The sequence below is a fragment of the Salvelinus fontinalis genome, chromosome 42 (assembly GCF_029448725.1).
Source record: "Salvelinus fontinalis isolate EN_2023a chromosome 42, ASM2944872v1, whole genome shotgun sequence".
Taxonomy (NCBI): domain Eukaryota; kingdom Metazoa; phylum Chordata; class Actinopteri; order Salmoniformes; family Salmonidae; genus Salvelinus; species Salvelinus fontinalis.
This window is the reverse complement of record NC_074706.1, coordinates 24086431-24105759: the sequence shown is the minus strand read 5'-3', so window position 1 is coordinate 24105759 and position 19329 is coordinate 24086431. Positions and strand designations below refer to the sequence as shown.

At 45.2% G+C, this 19329-nt stretch overlaps 1 protein-coding gene across 1 annotated transcript; it reads left to right on the top strand.

The window, feature by feature from the left end:
* The first annotated feature begins 2250 nt into the window (after window positions 1–2250).
* LOC129841236 (uncharacterized) lies at window positions 2251–7551 on the top strand. The gene is made up of 10 exons (XM_055909404.1): window positions 2251–4218; window positions 4506–4576; window positions 4664–4840; window positions 4931–4992; window positions 5075–5161; window positions 5249–5290; window positions 5359–5532; window positions 5612–6291; window positions 6573–6684; window positions 6779–7551. Exons 1-8 carry the CDS (start codon window positions 4061–4063, stop codon window positions 5645–5647), a joined length of 807 nt encoding a protein of 268 aa, XP_055765379.1. The 5' UTR covers window positions 2251–4060; the 3' UTR covers window positions 5648–6291; window positions 6573–6684; window positions 6779–7551.
* The last annotated feature ends 11778 nt before the right edge of the window (window positions 7552–19329 follow it).

The following is a 19329-nucleotide window of genomic DNA, read 5'->3' as shown; positions in this document are numbered from 1 at the left end:
GGCTGGGCTCCCTGCCTGTGCCATTAAACCCCTAAAACTCATTCAGAACGCCGCAGCCCGTCTGGTGTTTCAACTTTCCCAAGTTCTCTCACGTCACCCCGCTCCTCCGCTCTCTCCACTGGCTTCCAGTTGAAGCTCGCATCCGCTACAAGACCATGGTGCTTGCCTACGGAGCTGTGAGGGGAACGGCACCTCCGTACCTTCAGGCTCTGATCAGGCCCTACACCCAAACAAGGGCACTGCGTTCATCCACCTCTGGCCTGCTCGCCTCCCTACCTCTGAGGAAGTACAGTTCCCGCTCAGCCCAGTCAAAACTGTTCGCTGCTCTGGCACCCCAATGGTGGAACAAACTCCCTCACGACGCCAGGTCAGCGGAGTCAATCACCACCTTCCGGAGACACCTGAAACCCCACCTCTTTAAGGAATACCTAGGATAGGATAAAGTAATCCTTCTAACCCCCCCCCCCCCTTAAAAGAGTTAGATGCACTATTGTAAAGTGGTTGTTCCACTGGATATCATAAGGGGAATGCACCAATTTGTAAGTCGCTCTGGATAAGAGCGTCTGCTAAATGACTTAAATGTAAATGTAATGTAAATGTCTATTGTGGGCTCAAATTTTGACAGTGCAACACTGAGGTCATGCTCAGCATTGACACTGTTTCTGTACTTGAGAACCCTGACTTGCATAGGTACGTGGTGCCAAAATGGATCAGAACATCTACTGCTTTCTCAGTCAGGCAGGAGACCGCTTAATGCTGCAGATGAGCAACCCAGAACTGTGTGAGGGTTTGCCTCAAAAATCATCTTGCTTCAATCAGTTTATTCCATTACAGAATAAAAATTATTACTTGTATTTTAACAGCAACAGTTCCAATCTATACTTGTTTACCAATAATGTCTACAGTAAAATGTACTGTAGGCCTGATCATTTTTTATCTTCATCTGTACTGTTTCTTAGGGTTGCGCTCTCAGTAGTTAGCTTGCTTTGGCTAAAGTTAACTATTAGTTGTGTAACGTTAACGTTACAAGGCCAGGAAATTGTTTGAAAGAGAAACTCACATCTACAATGAGAGATAGTACTCCCTTATTTCTGCATAAATGAAATGACAACAATGCCTTGCTAGTTGACTTACTTTTCCACTTTCGAAGCACTGTTTCCTGAAGCATTCTTCCCTGTTCTGAAAGAACTCCCTGGGTTTCCCGTCATGTTGTGCCTGGATGTTTGGTCAGTGCGTGTCGTTCTATTAATTTGTTCGTTTTGACACTCATTACTACGCACTTCCCCACACAAAACATATTGTGGGCGCTCCTCGTTATTTCTCAAAGTTTGTATGAAAGAGACAAAAAGTAATCACTGTATTTGCGTTTCATGACGATTGAGCTCATTCAGAACTTGTGAGTTCTAGCATGAGTCCATTTCATGACAGCAGTGAGTGATGGCGAGTGGGAATAACAAGTCAGTGGCTTGAACCACAGCGTTGCAGCGTGTAGATCGCGGAGTGATCTTCAACAAAACTGCAGAAAAAATATCCGGTAAACCGCGAAGCACACGGGCATCTCCCTCTACCTCTCACAGCTACCAAACTGATTCCAGTAATTAATTAAATAATGATACATTTACGTCGCGACCCACCTGACCCATACTTTAAGAAACAGAAGCAACCACCCTCACACGGAACCCAAACCCGCCACCGTGCGCTATCATGCATAAATGTATTTCCCCCCCCCCCCACACAACGCGATCACGACACGCATGTTAAAATATCAAAACAAACTCTGAACCAATGACATTCATTTGGGGACAGGTCGAAAAGCATTAAACATGTATGGCAATTTAGCTAGTTAGCTTGCACTTGCTAGCTAACTTTAATTTGTCCTATTTAGCTAGCTTGCTGTTGCTAGCTAATTTGTCCTGGGATATAAACATTGAGTTGTTATTTTACCTGAAATGCACAAGTACCTCTACTCCGACAATTAATCCACACATAAAACGGCCAACCGAATAATTTCTAGTCATCTCTCCTTCTTCCGGGCTTTTTCATCTTTGAACTTATTTGGTGATCACATCTGAACTTTAATTGTATTACCACGACAACCCGTAACAAAGTTCGTCTTTCAATTCCCTACGTGGGTATAACCAATGAGGAGATGGCACGTGGGTACCTGCTTCTATAAACCAATGAGGAGATGGGAGAGGCAGAACTTGCAGCGCGATCTGCGTCAGAAATAGGAATGAGTTCTATTTTAGCCCCTGGCGTCATAGACGCTCGTTGGCGCGCGCGAGAAGTGTGGGTGCAATAATTGAATAACATGGATTTCTATATTCATTTTGCGACGCTCGCACGTCGTCAGCAGGTTAGTCTTTGCGCTCCCTCCTTGACCTCTAGCCATTGTTTGAGTGTTATAGGCTAGGTACATCTTATGTTGAACACCCACCCTGACCTTGCCTGTATTAGTGGGGTAACCATGAGGTAACTGAGGGAGGCCTTTTTATTTTGCCTTTATTTAACTATGAACAAATTCTTATTTTCAATGACAGCCTAGGAACAGTGGGTTAACTGCCTTGTTCAGGGTCAGAATGACAGATTTTTACCTTGTCAGCTCGGGGATTTGATCTTGCAACATTTTGGGTTACTAGTCCAATGCTCTAACCACTAGGCTACCTGCCGCCTAGACCTTCTATGAAACCATTCCCTAGGCATTAGGCGAAATCCTGAAAGAAAAGACAGACTTCATATTCGACTACCACCAGGGGCATCTTACACAACTCTCTGTGAAGGCTGCAGCCCAGGGTGACCTGCTCTGTTCATCATGGATACTGTGGTGTTTGTATCATAGGAACAGGAGGGTCTATCTCTATCAGCCCCAGGCCCTGCTCCATCCCTGCACTGAGACTGGGAAGAGAATGGTCTGGGCTGTGTCACTGATGACCACCAGGACTGAAGTTGGTCAGTCCACCTGTCCACTGGTTGTGTTCTGTGTGGTGGTGCAGTCTCTGTCCCTTGCGGTTCGATCCTGGTTCTGACTCGTGAAGGAAGAGCAACGGCTCCTGATCTCCGCCAGCATGGACTGCAGACTGTAATAACAAATGGCCATTTCCATGTAAAAGAATCCATGAGCACTGTGGTATCCCAGGAGGTATACCCCAGGGATGGTAATAGAGGGGAGGTACGTGAGGCGACGTTGGCTCCCTCTGCTGGGAATGCGGGAGCTGGGCACCCCGACACGGACAGCTCTAAGTGGAGGTAATTAGAAGAGAGTGCCAACCAGCCCTGGAGGCCAAATAAAAGGAACATGGTGGCACACTGCGAGAGAGAAGGGGGAGAGACTGACTCCAAGCAAAAGTAGTGAAGAACGACCAAGTGATTTTCTTTGCTATATTTATTTTCTGTCTTAGTAAAGTTGTTTTTGCGGACTAAAGCCTCCCTTTCTCTGTGTCAATCTATGCATGCTCAACCCAACACCCCACGGTGTACCACAGCACCAACATGTGCAAATCATAGGATCATGTCAAATGAAAGCTAAGAGTCTATATTTTTGGGAAATATAGGCATATATACATCTTACAACCATTTTATATCCTAAAAAATAGGAATAAGCAAAGGCTTTGATTTCTGGTCAAACAGATGGAAGAGGGGACTTAGACAACATCTACCAGAAAAAATACTTCAAAGATATTTGAAATACATGAAAACACAATGTAGCAGTAAAGACCCCTGCCAACTAATATCAAATATTTAGTTTTGGAGAAACATTGACCTGTGCTTTGTAATTCTGTTATCTTCAAATAATTGTCAACATACACTGAGTATACAAAACATTTTAAGAACACCTGGGGCCTGTTGCACAAAAGTAGAATTAAGACATCCGGGATAAATGACTCAGCTGAGCTCAATGAAGCCAAAACATGTGCGTCCAGGCTTAATTGGTTGCACAAAGACCAAGCCAGGATGAGCAGACACGGATTCATTAAGCCAGGTGAAACCAATCCTGGATAGGTGCGCGCTCACGGCTCACTCAAATAGACCCCGCCACAGATCACAGATTAACTGATTTACCATGGCAACTAGAGCCGCGTACTTTTCCCCGTCGGAAGCACAAATCCTCATGGAGGCATACGAGGAGGTAAAATATATAATTAAGAAGAAAGGCAACACCGCCACAGTGATAAAGCAAAGAGAAAAAGCGTGGCAAAGTATTGCAGACCGCCTGAATGCGTAAGTAGTGCACAATTACACAGTCACCGCTCCGCTGAAACATCACAATTACAATTCAAATATTTAATTCACATCTCCAAAAATGCAGTTGTACTGTAATTATGAAACGGTTAAATTTTTAATTGAAATGCACTGCAGATATGAGTGAAATTGTGTAAAGTAACTCCATCACACTGTATAAAGCTATGATACATTTTTTGATATTTTTACTGAAAACAAGACAAAAATACCAAGTAATTTTTTGCAGTGTGACTCCATTAAATGTGTGTGTGTGTGTGTGTGTGTAGATTAAACATGAACGGGCCAAAACGGACATGGCAGCAGGTCAAAATCAAATACAAGAACATTCTGCAGAATGGTATGGTCCCTGACTAATCTTTAACAAAGCACAAGCATATATTGTACCCAGAAGGTGCCTGCTCACACATTGTCTGTACTGTTTTAGCAGTGAAAAAGAATACATACAGACAAGGCACGGGTGGTGGGTCACCAAAGGCTGACCTTACCCCAGCAGAGGACATGGCCTTGGAGCTAAATAAAGGCAGGTCCGTCTTAGAGGGGATCCCTGGGGGGAAAGAGACGAGCATAGGTTCCTCCCAAGATGCCACCCGCTTCATTCAAGGTATGTCCTTCCATCTCTACATGGGATACAACCACATTCATATTGAATCAATTTGGACTGTCTGACTTTGGTTTACCTATTGCCTTGCAGTGTCTGGCAGCACTGTGTTCCTGTTAGAGCCACCAGCACAAGCACCAGACGATGCTGATCCAGTGAGTACTCCATCAAAGGCATACTGTAGGCCTGGCATGTCTTGTCTACTAGCTTCAATATGAATCCGATTAAATGTGATAGGGTGAAGGCCCCAGTGCAGCAGCAACAGCACATGATGGAGACGATGATGAGGAGGAGACCATCTCTCTGGATTCCAGAAGGCATGAGGTATCATGTTAAGACTGTGAAAGTACTATTTACTCTACAATGGTGAGGAGTCCTCATCAAAATCAAAAAATCTAATTTCTTTTACAGGACCCAGATGCTATACAGTGGGAAAACCAGCCTGGCAACATAGTGCGTATTAATAAAAGGACACCACATCCTGCTAAATTCCAGCTGCGCTAATTGTATTGTGTTCACAGAGCTCACAAGCTATCAGAAAGTTGTATGGCAACCACCTCCGGCGCCAAATAGAACTGGCAGACATAGACATTCAGTACAAGAAGAAAAAGATGGAAAATCTTGCACTGGAGTCCGAAATAAAAAAGAGGACAATTAGGAAACTGGACCTTGAAATAAAAAAACTTGAGAGGGAGGTGAGATATGCCTTCAATGTACACTGTATGCTAACTGTAACACAAATGTATTAATCATTATTTTTCTTTCCTCCCCCAGCTCCAAGAAGATGACACAGCTCAAAATAAAAATTAGGTATATTCTCGTAAAGTCAAGTGAGCCATGACATATGAGCTCTTATTGTGAGCACACAGGACGGTGGCATCTTTCTAAGGTTTTTTTATTTTCCCAGCAATCAGTACAACCAAGTCATTGTTATAAGGCATCGCCCTCTTTTGCCCACCCCCCCAGCACCAGGTGTGGCCACTAGCCTATATGAAGGCCCAAAATTGTGTGTTCCTTTCTGCTCTGACAATGGCATGCCCATTCGTGCGAGAAGTGGTGGATGAAGAAGCGCTTGTGCTGAGGAGAGCCTTCAGGCGAGAAAGGGTCTTCAGGGACCGGTTGGACCCACTGGCCTTCCCTGATGACCATCTATATGAAAGATACAGGTTTTCTGCAGATGGCATCAGGTATCTATGCAGACTACTGGGTCCCAGGATTAAGCACCGCACTGCACAGAGCCATGCACTGAGTGTGGAGCAAATGGTTTGTGTGGCCTTGCGCTTTTTTGCTAGTGGAGCCTTCCTGTACTCAGTGGGGGATGCTGAACAAGGCCACAATTTGCCGCACAATAAGGAGTGTGTGTCTGGCTATCAAAGCATTAGCAGATGTCTTCATCTCCTTCCCTGGCCACAGAAGACTCTGTGACATCAAAGAGGAGTTCTATAGGATTGCAGGTAAGAGGATCTACAAATTACAGGACAACTGTTAACACATAGTAGGATACTCATTACTTTGTGTGACAGGTTTCCCCAATGTCAATGGTGCAGTGGACTGCACACACATAAGGATAAAAGCCCCCTCAGGTGCCCATGAGGCCGATTTTGTGAATAGGAAATCCTTTCACAGCATTAATGTTCAGGTGAACATAACTTTTTGATATTGTCCATTGACGAACACTCTGCATTGCCAGTGATGTGCATTGATTGGTGTAATATTCCTCATCTTATGATTTCAGATGGTCTGCAATGCTGACTGTGTGATCAGCAATGTTGTGGCAAAATGGCCTGGCTCAGTCCATGACTCCAGAATCTTTCGGGCCTCTGAAATCTATCAGTGCCTATCACAAGGTAAGCCACACAACCCCTATTTATAACCATCATGGCTGTGTCAAGAATATCACTGTGTTTATGAGGTAGTAATGACGAGATTTTGTGTTGACAGGTGAATTCTCTGGTGTGTTGCTGGGAGACAGGGGGTATGGCTGCCAGCCTTTTCTCCTGACACCTTTCACAGACCCCCAGGAAGCACAGCAGGCCTACAACCATGCCCATGCCAGGACCAGGGCCAGAGTTGAAATGACCTTTGGCCTCCTGAAGGCATGCTTTCACTGCCTTCACAAATTAAGGGTCAGCCCTGTTAGGGCATGTGATATTACTGTGGCTTGTGCTGTCCTCCACAATGTGGCCTGCCTGAGGAAGGAGAGGGCCCCCAGAGTGCCACCAGCCATGGACTGGGACAATCCGGCAATCTTCCCTGATGACGACAGTGGTCGGCTGCTGAGGGACCAATATGTGTTGAATTATTTTAGTTAGTATGTGTGCTTTCAATTTTGGTTAAATATGTCCTGCGGTGGCAGAGGAATTTGGGTTTTTTTGGGTTCGTTTTTTTACGAATTTGGCCTCTTATGATGTTTGTGCGGTATACTGTGTGTAATACAAGGCTGCAGGGAGGCTACTGCATCCATTCATTTGTCTGTTCAGTTAATGTGTATGGATTTGTCCTGCATTTATTTTAGTGTGCAGACATGCAGGGTGTGTTATATACAGACCTTTGAATGTGTATGTATCATTTTGTATAATATGCTTGGATTCTGTGCTTTCCATCTTGTAGAGTCACTGTGACTTCAGTTTCGAAAGGAGCTGATGGTTTACCTGCTTTGTTTTGTCCTTATTCAATAAAGGAACATAATGTTACACATTGTGTTTTTATATTCATATGGAATGTGTATTTGTTTATATGACAGAGTACTAGGGCCACACTGAAGAAAAAGGATAAAGTCATAAATTTATGAGGCTGGTTCTTTCTGCAGAAAAGCTACATATTGTTTTGATACTTATGACAATGTGATACTTAATATTCTGGCATGTCTTTGTTTATGAAACCATACTGAAGTACAATTTCACGAAATGCCCCACATCTCATTTTAACAACTGTCCTCCTTTAAAACAACTGGTTACAATATTATTACTTGTGTTTTTTTCCCCTCTGTGGCCGTAATATTCTATCATTTTATATATAGCCTTATAGTCTATGGGAAACTGTAAATTATCTAATGATAGCAATATCATCTAAAAATTATTTTTTTATCCAAAATCATTGAAATTAATGATCACAAACGTTTAAATAATGACAGTGGGTCTAGTTATATGTGATAACAATGTATAGTGAGCAGTGAAATAACTATTGGTTTCCATTTGTGGTGACTGCTGACTGACATTAGGGATGAGATTAAATAGATCCTGGAATTTAGCCTGGTCTGGAGCAGGCTAGCTCCACAGAATAAATCTCCATGGTAATTTATACCATAACATATCCTCCTGCCCCCTATCCATCTTTAGTGCAACCGGATTACAGATCAATTGAGCCAGGATCACCAAGATATCCTGGCTTAATCCCTTATCCTAGTTTTGTGCAACAGGCCCCTGCTCTTTCCATGACATAGACTGACCTAGTGAATCCAGGTGAAAGCTATGATCCCTTATTGATGTTACTTGTTAAATCCACTTCAATCAGTGTCGATGAAAGGGAGGAGACAGGTTAAAGAAGGACTTTTAAGCCTTGAGACAATTGAGACATGGATTGTGTATGTGTGCCATTCAGACTGTGAATGGGCATGACAAAAAATGTAAGTGCCTTTGAACGGGGTATGGTAGTAGGTGCCAGGCGCACTGGTTTGTGTTGAGAACTGCAACGCTGCTGGATTTTTCACACTCAACAGTTTCCCATTGTGTATCAAGAATGGTCCACCACCCAAAGGACATCCAGCTAACTTGACACAACTGTGGGAAGCATTGAAGTCAACATGGGCCAGCATCCCTGTGGAACCCATTAGGAAGGTGTTCCGAATATTTGGTATACTCAGTGTATCACATTAAGGTGTAGTACGTTTACTGTATTACAGGGAACAATAGCAAGTATATTTTGCCACAGAGAAGTAGCTCATTGTTCCCTTGTTGGCGCAGACACTTCTAACGTTAGTTAGTTAGCTATCAAGCTAGCCAGGTTTCCTTAGCAGCTTGTACACAGCTCACAGCCCTCGCGGCTAGGACCACAGATTGTCCCTGACTGTTTGAATCCCTGCTGTTTGCTGCTGTTTCTAATTGCACTGTGACCTGCCCTGTATGGAACTGCGAAGAGTAAAAGCGTAGCCTACGTTGCTACCATGACAAAGACCAAAGCCGGTGGGAGTAACGTTGAGGACAGTTGTGTCTCTCTATCACAGGTGAAGGATCTTTTAAACAAACAAAAATAGTTCTACAAGCAGTTGTTACAACAACAATAAAATAACTTAAAGTGTTGTGTCGAAATACTGGTAGAGTCAACTAACGTGTGAATGGATGATCTGACCAGAGAGGTCAAGGACCTGAAAAACAGTTTGCAGTTCTCACAGGGTCAGCTCGATGAGTTTAAACAGGAGAACAGCAAGATGACATTAATCTGTAGTTCATTGAGAGAGGACATCAGTTCTGTATGCAAATCCATGATAACAATGGCAGATAAATCATATTATCTCGAGGGACAATCAAGGCAGAACAACGTTGTGGACGGAATTGCAGAATCTCCAAGAGACCTGGACGGCGTCTGAGGAGAAAGTGAGGGAAATTATCACTGAGAAACTGAAGATGGACCACAGGAAGATTGAGGGAGGGCGAGCCCACAGGACTGGAAAACCCATCACCGGCCCAGGTGACAGGCCTGATAGTGGTCAAGTTCCTGAGGTTCAAGGACAAGGTGCTGTTCTGGAAGGAGCCAAAGCTTAAGAGGAATGTACATTTTCCCCAACAAGGACTATCCTGAAGCTGTGCACCAGAAGAGGAAATAAATTATCCCAGCCATGAAAGCTGTCAGTGCGTGGGGACATTGCTTACATCTGCTATGATAAGCTCAATGTTCACCTTCCCTCCCAAAAGCCTGGAAGGAATGAGAGAGCCAAGCCTGAGGGTTCGTAGCTTCAACTGGGCAGCACACACACACACTAACACATACCAAGTGATTGATGGACTGCTGAATAATGTTTTTATTTTCTCTTGCTTTGTTTGTTATTTTCCATATTATGTCTATCTCTGATTATCTACCCAGGTAATATATGTAGCCAAAGAAATAATGTTAATAAATAACTTGCTAACATTCATACATTAGCAATTTCTGAGACTTGGGTAATTCCTTTGATGATACAGCAGTAGCAATACAAGGATAACATCTAAAGAAGAGACAGGAATGCCTATGGAGGAGGTGTTGCTGTATATATTCAGAGCCATGTCTCTGTAATGCTTAGAGAAGATCTCATGTCAAGTGTTATGGAAGTGTTGTGTTGTTGTGCAAGTTCACCTACCTCATCTAAAGCCTATTCTTTTGGATACCCAATTCTGTGTTATGCAATTGGTAGTTACAGTCTTGTCTCATCACTGCAACTCCCGTAAGGAGTTTGTTGGTTTGATGTGGTTAATAAGGAGCACCCAGTCGCTGCATTTGATGAATTTATGAAATTGCTTCTTCCAATTATTAACACACATGCATCTGTTAAGAAACTGACTGTTAGAACTGTTAAGGTGTAACGGCTGTCCTCCTCTTCTTCATCCGAAGAGGAGCAGGGATTGAACCAAGGCGCAGTGGAGTTTGAATACATAATGAATTTAATGACAAGACGGAAAAAACACGAACTTGACTATACACTAACAAAACAAATAAACGGTGTAGAACAGATCTGAACGACGGACTCACATAACACACGAGAACGCACGAACAGGGAAAAAGCCTACACATAAATGACACTTAACAAACAAACCGAAACCAGTCCCGTGTGGCGCAACGACATACACAAACACAGGAGACAATCACCCACAACGAACACTGTGACAACGCCTACCTAAATATGACTCTTAATTAGAGGAACGCCAAACACCTGCCTCTAATTAAGAGCCATACCAGGCAACCCAAAACCAACACAGAAACAGAAAACATAGAATGCCCACCCAACCTCACGTCCTGACCAACTAACACACATAACAACTAACATAAATAGGTCAGGAACGTGACATTACCCCCCCCACAAGGTGCGAACTCTGGACGCACCAGCACAAAGTCTAGGGTTGGGTCTGGGTGGGCATCTAACCACGGTGGTGGCTCAGGCTCCGGGCGAGGTCCCCACCCCACCATAATCCATCCTAGCTTCCATCTCCCTCTAAGAATGTCCACCCTCCTTTTACCCCCACAAAATCTTCTTAGTATCATCACTGATAGGGACAGCACCGGGACAGAGAGATAAATCAAGACAGAGGGATAGATAAGAATAAAGAGGTAGATCAAGATAGAGAGGGAGATCAGGATAGAGGGGCAACTCCGGACTGAAAGGCAGCTCCGGACAGAGAGACAGCTCTGGACTGATGGGCAGTTCTGGGTATCTAGCCGTTTCAGGCTGAAGGGCAGCTCATGGCTGACTGACGAATCTCGACGCTCATGGCTGGCTGACGGCTCTCGACGCTCATGGCTGGCTGACGGCTCTCGACGCTCATGGCAGGCTGACGGCTCTCGACGCTCATGGCAGGCTGACGGCTCTCGACGCTCATGGCAGGCTGACGGCTCTCGACGCTCATGGCAGGCTGACGGCTCTCGACGCTCATGGCAGGCTGACGGCTCTCGACGCTCATGGCGCTCTGACGGCTCTGGCTGCTCATGGCGCTCTGACGGCTCTGGCTGCTCATGGCTCACTGACGGCTCTGGCTGCTCATGGCTCACTGACGGCTCTGGCTGCTCATGGCTCTCTGACGGCTCTGGCTGCTCATGGCTCTCTGACGGCTCTGGCTGCTCTGGCAGATCCTGTCTGGTTGGCGGCTCTGGCAGATCCTGTCTGGTTGGCGGCTCTGGCAGATCCTGTCCGGTTGGCGGCTCTGGCAGATCCTGTCTGGTTGGCGGCTCTGGCAGATCCTGTCTGGTTGGCGGCTCTGGCAGATCCTGTCTGGTTGGCGGCTCTGGCAGATCCTGTCTGGTTGGCGGCTCTGGCAGATCCTGTCTGGCTGACGGCTCTAGCGGCTCCTGTCTGGCTGACGGCTCTAGCGGCTCCTGTCTGGCGGATGGCTCTGTAGGCTCATGGCAGACGGGCGGCTTTGCAGGCTCATGGCAGACGGGCGGCTTTGCAGGCTCCTGGCAGACGGATGGCTCAGACGGCGCTGGGGAGACGGATGGCTCAGATGGCGCTGGGGAGACGGATGGCTCAGATGGCGCTGGGGAGACGGATGGCTCAGATGGCGCTGGGGAGACGGATGGCTCAGATGGCGCTGGGGAGACGGATGGCTCAGATGGCGCTGGGGAGACGGATGGCTCTGGCCGGATACGGTGCACTGTAGACCTGGTGCGTGGTGCCGGAACTGGAGGCACCGGGCTAAGGATAAGCACCTTCCTACTAGTGCGGGGAGCAGGGACAGGGCACACTGTATTCTCAAAGCCCACTCTATAACTGATGCGTGGTACCGGCACTGGTGACGCCGGGCTGAAGACAAGCACATCAGGATTAGTAGGGGGAGAAGATACAGTTTGTACAGGGCTCTGGAGACGCACTGGTAGCTTAGTGCGTGGGGCCGGAACTGGAGGCACCGGGCTAGATACACGCACTACAGGGAGAGTGCGTGGAGGAGGAACAGGGCTCAGGATACGCACTGGTAGCCTAGTGCGTAGTGTAGACACTGTAGGTACTAGGCTGGGGCGGGGAGGTGGTGCCGGAAATACCGGACCGTGGAGGCGTACTGGCACTCTTGAGCACTGAACCCGCCCAACCTTACCTGGTTGAATGCTCCCGGTCGCCCGGCCAGTGCGGGGAGGTGGAATAACCCGCACCGGCCTATGTAGGCGAACCGGGGAAACCATGCGTAAGGCCGGTGCCATGTATGCCGGCCCGAGGAGACGCACTGGAGACCAGACGCGTTGAGCCGGCCTCATGACACCTGGCTCAATACTCAATCTAGCCCTACCAGTGCGGGGAGGTGGAATAACCCGCACTGGGCTATGCACTCGTACAGGAGACACCGTGCGCTCTACTGCGTAACACGGCGCCTGCCCGTACTCCCGCTCTCCACGGTAAGCCTGGGAAGTGGGCGCAGGTCTCCTACCTGCCCTTGGCCCACTACCTCCTAGCCCCCCCCCAAGAAATGTTTGGGTGTTACTTACGGGCTTTTTTGGCTTCCGTGCCAGACGCGTTCCCTCATAGCTCCGGTTCCTCTCTCCGGTAGCCTCTGCTCTCCTCCGTGCCTCCAGCTCAGCTTTGGGACGGCGATATTCTCCCTGCTGTGCCCATGGACCTCTCCCGTCCAATATTTCCTCCCAAGTCCAGAAATCCTTGTTGCCCTGTCGAGCTTTCCCTTGCCTCCGCTGCTTGGCTCTGGAGTGGTGGGTGATTCTGTAACGGCTGTCCTCCTCTTCTTCATCCGAAGAGGAGCAGGGATTGAACCAAGGCGCAGTGGAGTTTGAATACATAATGAATTTAATGACAAGACGGAAAAAACACGAACTTGACTATACACTAACAAAACAAATAAACGGTGTAGAACAGATCTGAACGACGGACTCACATAACACACGAGAACGCACGAACAGGGAAAAAGCCTACACATAAATGACACTTAACAAACAAACCGAAACCAGTCCCGTGTGGCGCAACGACATACACAAACACAGGAGACAATCACCCACAACGAACACTGTGACAACGCCTACCTAAATATGACTCTTAATTAGAGGAACGCCAAACACCTGCCTCTAATTAAGAGCCATACCAGGCAACCCAAAACCAACACAGAAACAGAAAACATAGAATGCCCACCCAACCTCACGTCCTGACCAACTAACACACATAACAACTAACATAAATAGGTCAGGAACGTGACATAAGGCTCTATGGATTGATGAGGAATTTGAAAACTGTATGGATGAAAGAGAAGGGGGCAAAAGTAGTGGCTAATAAGTCTGGCTGCACATCTGACTGGCTGACTTACTGCAAATTGCGAAATTATGTGACAAAAAGAAGAAACTTTATTATGAAGCCAAGATCAATGATATAAAGAATTATAGAAAAAAAACTTGAGAACGTTTGATCAAGCCCCCGAGCCAATTCATGAATACATTTGTTTTTATGAAAAAAGCTCTACAGTCATGGCCAAAAGTTTTGAGAATGACACAAATATTAATTTTCACAAAGTTTGCTGATTCAGTGTCTTTATATATTTTTGTCAGATGTTACTATGGAATACTGAAGTATAATTACAAGCATTCCATAAGTGTCAAAGGCTTTTATTGAGAATTACATGAAGTTGATGCAAAGAGTCAATATTTGCAGTGTTGACCCTTTTTTTTCAAGACCTCTGCAATCCGCACTGGCATGCTGTCAATTAACTTCTGTGCCACATCCTGACTGATGGCAGCCTATTCTTGCATAATCAATGCTTGGAGTTTGTCAGAGTTTGTGGGTTTTTGTTTGTCCACCCGCCTCTTGAGGATTGACCACAAGTTCAAGGGATTAAGGTCTGGGAAGTTTCCTGGCCATGGACCCAAAATATCGATGTTTTGTTCCCTGAGCCACTTAGTTATCACTTTTTCCTTACGGCAAGGTGCTTCATCATGCTGGAAAAGGCATTGTTCGTCACCAAACTGTTCCTGGATGGTTGGGAGAAGTTGCTCTCGGAGGATGTGTTGGTACCATTCTTTATTCATGGCTGTGTTCTTAGTCAAAATTGTGAGTGAGCCCACTCCCTTTGCTGAGAAGTAACCCCACACATGAATGGTCTCAGGATGCTTTACTGTTGGCATGACACAGGACTGATGGTAGCGCTCACCTTGTCTTCCCCGGACAAGCTTTTTTCCGTATGTCCCAAACAATCGGAAAGGGGATTCATCAGAGAAAATGCTTACCCCACTCCTCAGCAGTCCAATCCCTGTACCTTTTGCAGAATATCAGTCTGTCCCTGATGTTTTTCCTGGAGAGAAGTGGCTTCTTTGCTGCAATTCTTGACACCAGGCCATCCTCCAAAAGTCTTCGCCTCACTGTGCGTGCAGATGCACTCACACCTGCCTGCTGCCATTCCTGAGCAAGCTCTGTATTGGTGGTGCCCCGATCCCGCAGCTGAATCAACTTTAGGAGACGGTCCTGGCGCTTGCTGGACTTTCTTGGGCGCCCTGAAGCCTTCTTCACAACAATTGAACTGCTCTCTTTGAAGTTCTTGATGATCCGATAAATGGTTGATTTAGGTGCAATCTTACTGGCAGCAATATCCTTGCCTGTGAAGCCCTTTTTTGTGCAAAGCAATGATGACGGCACGTGTTTCCTTGCAGGTAACCATGGGTGACAGGGGAAGAACAATGATTCCAAGCACCACCCTCCTTTTGAAGCTTCCAGTCCTTTTGAAGCTTCCAGAATTGCTGTCTTTGGAAGCCATGCATGGCACCACCCAGAGGTGAGGACTTGTTTGAGAGACTTGTCTCAGCTATGAGCAAATTTGAGCTACGGTTTGAAAAATTAAGTGGCCTTACTACAGATGGAGCGCCAGCAATGGTTGGCTCGAAAAAGGGGTTAACCGCATTAGTGAAAAAAAGAAATGAGTTGTCTCAGTCTTGATGTGATTTAATTGTATGCAGCTGCATCGTACATCAAGAAAGTCTGTGTATACAGTCCCTGAAGCCGAACAACGTAATGACAACTGTAGTGTCGACCATCAATTTTATTAAAAGCAAAGGGCTGAACAACCGCCAGTTTAAGGAGCTATTGAGGGATCTTGAATCGGAGTATGGTGATCTAGTTTACCACTGTGTTGTGCGAGTTGAGCTGTGGAAACATGGTCACACGGTTTTACGGACTGAAGTATGAAGTAAAACAATTCATGGAGATGAAGGGGAAACCTGTCGCGAACTGAGTGATGACAAGTGGATGTGTGATTTGGCCTTCATGGTGGACATAACCAAGTGTCTGTCTGACTTGTTCCAAGATGGCATAGCAGTCAAACGTGTGTTTGTCTTTGTGTTATCCCATGTCTTATCCCGTGTAAATAGCCTGTCTTTTTCATATATACAGTGGGGAGAACAAGTATTTGATACACTGCCGATTTTGCAGGTTTTCCTACTTACAAAGCATGTAGAGGTCTGTAATTTTTATCATAGGTACACTTCAACTGTGAGAGACGGAATCTAAAACAAAAATCCAGAAAATCACATTATATGATTTTTAAGTAATTAATTTGCATTTTATTGCATGACATAAGTATTTGATACATCAGAATAGCAGAACTTTTCTGCAGTCTCACCATATGTGAGACTGCTCAAGGTCCTAAACGATATCATAACCGCCATCGATAAAAGACAATACTGTGCAGCCGTCTTCATCGACCTGGCCCTCGCTTTCGACTCTGTCAATCACCACATTCTTATTGGTCGACTCAATAGCCTTGGTTTCTCAAATGACTGCCTCGCCTGGTTCACCAACTACTTCTCAGAGTTCAGTGTGTCAAATCGGAGGGCCTGTTGTCCGGACCTCTGGCAGTCTCTATGGGGGTGCCACAAGGTTCAATTCTCGGGACTCTTTTCTCTGTATAGATCAATGATGTCTCTTTTGCTGCTAGTGATTCTCATCCATGTAGAGGACACCATTCTGTATACATCTGGCCCTTTAAAAAAAATATATATATATATATATATATATATATATATTTCACCTTTATTTAACCAGGTAAGCTAGTTGAGAACAAGTTCTCATTTACAACTGCGACCTGGCCAAGATAAAGCAAAGCAGTGCGACAAAAACAACAAGACAGAGTTACACATGGAATAAACAAGCATACAGTCAATAACTGTGACCGGTTTAAGGATGTGAAAAGTAAACAACCGGTGTTGAACATATTTACAACCCCGTTTAACGTCGAACCAGCGGATGTGCCGGATGGCCTACAACACGAAGTCATTGAGCTGCAAAGCAATGACGAGCTCAAAGCCAGGTACAACAACCTCCCTCTCCTTGAGTTCTACAAAATGTACGTTAGCGCTGAGCATTTTCCGGTTCTGAGGAGCCATTTAAATTTACATCTGTGTTCTAGACGACCTACTGCTATGAGCAGTTCTTTTCCAAACTGACTCTTGCAAAGACTCGATTCCGCTCAAGACTGACTGACACAAACCTGGAAAACCAGCTGCGAGTAGCGTCATCTTCACTGCCAGCTGACATCAAACGCCTCGTCAAAGATAAGCAGTTTCAGCCATCACATTATTGGTGAGTTTGAACAAGTAATCATAACAACAACATTATTTACAATACTAATATTTATTTAAATAGGACTAGCACTTTTCTAAATACTCAAGGACACAAGAAACATCATAAGTCATATTTATACTATAAAACCAATGTCAGTGATTAAAGTCACATTAAAACACGAATTAAGCAGAAAATAGCAAATTTTAATAATATGGCCCCCAAATTAATTTATAAATATCCAAATGGCCCTTGATGGCAAAAAGGTTCTCTACCCCTGATCTAATAGAACACAGAGGGTTTTTTTTAAATAAAAGCTTCTCTAATGTTAACTATGTAAAGTGTGGTGTACCACTACTCTCTTGGCCCTCTACTCTTTTTTTTATACCAATGACCAATGGCATTAAACAAAACCTGTGTGTTCGTGTATGCTGATGACTCAACCCTATACGTGTCAGCAACCACAGATGTACAGTGTCTTTCGAAAGTATTCATACCTCTTGACTTATTCCACATTTGTTACAGCCTGAATTCACAATGGATTAAAAATAATTCAAAAACAATTTTCACCCATCTACACACAATACCCCATAATGACAAAGTGAAAACTTATTTTTAGAAATTTTAGCAAATTGAAATACAGAATTATCTAATTCACATAAGTATTCCTGAAGACACTGTACATTTCATCATCCTTGAGATTGGAGTCCTTTGTTTGGACATTCAATTGTTTGGACATGATTTAGAAAGAAACACACCTGTCTATACAAAGGTCCCACAGTTGACCCCACAGTTGGCATCTCAAAGCAAAAACTATACCATAAGGTCCAAGGAACTGTCTGTAGCTCTCTGAGGTTGTATGCTTCAACACAATTCGATGGGAGTTTCTCCCATTCTTCTCTGCTGATCCTCTCAAGATCTGTCAGGTTGGATGGGGAGTATGGCTGCACAGCTATTTTTACATCTCTCCAGAGATGTCAGATCGGTTTTAAGTCCGGGCTCTGGCTGGGCCACTCGAGGACATTCAGAGACTTGTCACGAAGCCACTCCTGCATTGTCTTGGCTGTGTGCTTTGGAAGGTGAACCTTCACCCCAGTCTGAGGTCCTGAGCGCTCTGGAGTAGGTTTTCATCATGAATCTCTCTGTACTTTGCTCCGTTCATCTTTCCCTCAATCCTGACTAGTTTCTCAGTCCCTGCCGCTGAAAAACATCCCCACAGCATGATGCTGCCACCAACATGCTTCACCGTAGGGATGGTGCCAGGTTTCCTCCAGATGTGACACTTGGCATTCAGGCCAGAGTTCAATCTTGTTTCTAATGGTCTGAGAGTCCTTTAGGTGCCTTTTGGCAAACTCCAAGCGGGCTGTCATGTGCCTTTTACTGAGGAGTGGCTTCCGTCTGCCTATTCTATTTAAGGCCTGATTGGTGGAGTTCTGCAGAGATTGTTGTCCTTCTGGAAGGTTCTCTCATCTCCACAAAGGAACTCTGGAGCTCTGTCACAGTGACCATCGGGTTCATGGTCACCTCCTTGACCGAGGCCCTTCTCCCCCGATTGCTCAGTTTGGCCGAGGCAGCCAGCTCGAGGAAGAGTCTTGGTGGTTCCAAACATCTTCCATTTAAGAATGATGAAGGCCACTGTGTTCTTGGGGACCTTCAATGCTGCAGAATTTTTTGGTCGCCCTTCCCCAGATCTGTGCCTCGACACAATCCTGTCTTGGAGCTCTACGGACACTTCCTTTGACCTCACGGCTTGATTTTTGCTCTGACCTGAACTCTCAACTGTGGAACCTTTATATAGACAAGTGAGTGCCTTTCCTAACCATGTCCAATCAATTGAATTTACCACAAGTGGACTCCAATTAAGTTGTAGAAACATCTCAAAGATGATTAAAGGAAACATGCCCCTGAGCTCAATTACGAGCCTCATAGCAAAGGTTCGGAATACTTATGTAAATAAGGTATCTGTTTTTTATTTTAAATACATTTGCAAACATTTCTAAAAACCTGTTTTCGCTTTGTCATCATGGGGTATTGTGTGTAGATTGATTAAATCAAATATTTTCCTCATCAATTTTAGAATAAGGCTGTAACGTAACAAAATGTGGAAAAAGTCAAGGGGTCTGAATACTTTCTACTGAACTCTACTGTCATGTCCAAACTTGTGAAACGTAGACGTATACGATTGGTTTAGATTTTGTCTAGGTCGGCCCAACTGTGGTCTTGTTTGATTAGAATAATAACCAGTGTGTCAAATTATACCCAAATATGCAAA

Bases quoted from the DNA above. Each gene is read 5' to 3' on its own strand.
- LOC129841236 (XM_055909404.1), top strand. From the start codon at position 4,061: ATGGCAACTAGAGCCGCGTACTTTTCCCCGTCGGAAGCACAAATCCTC. The intron at 4,841-4,930 runs GTATGTCCTTCC...ATTGCCTTGCAG, and splicing joins TGCCACCCGCTTCATTCAAG to TGTCTGGCAGCACTGTGTTC. The intron at 5,533-5,611 runs GTGAGATATGCC...TTCCTCCCCCAG, and splicing joins TAAAAAAACTTGAGAGGGAG to CTCCAAGAAGATGACACAGC.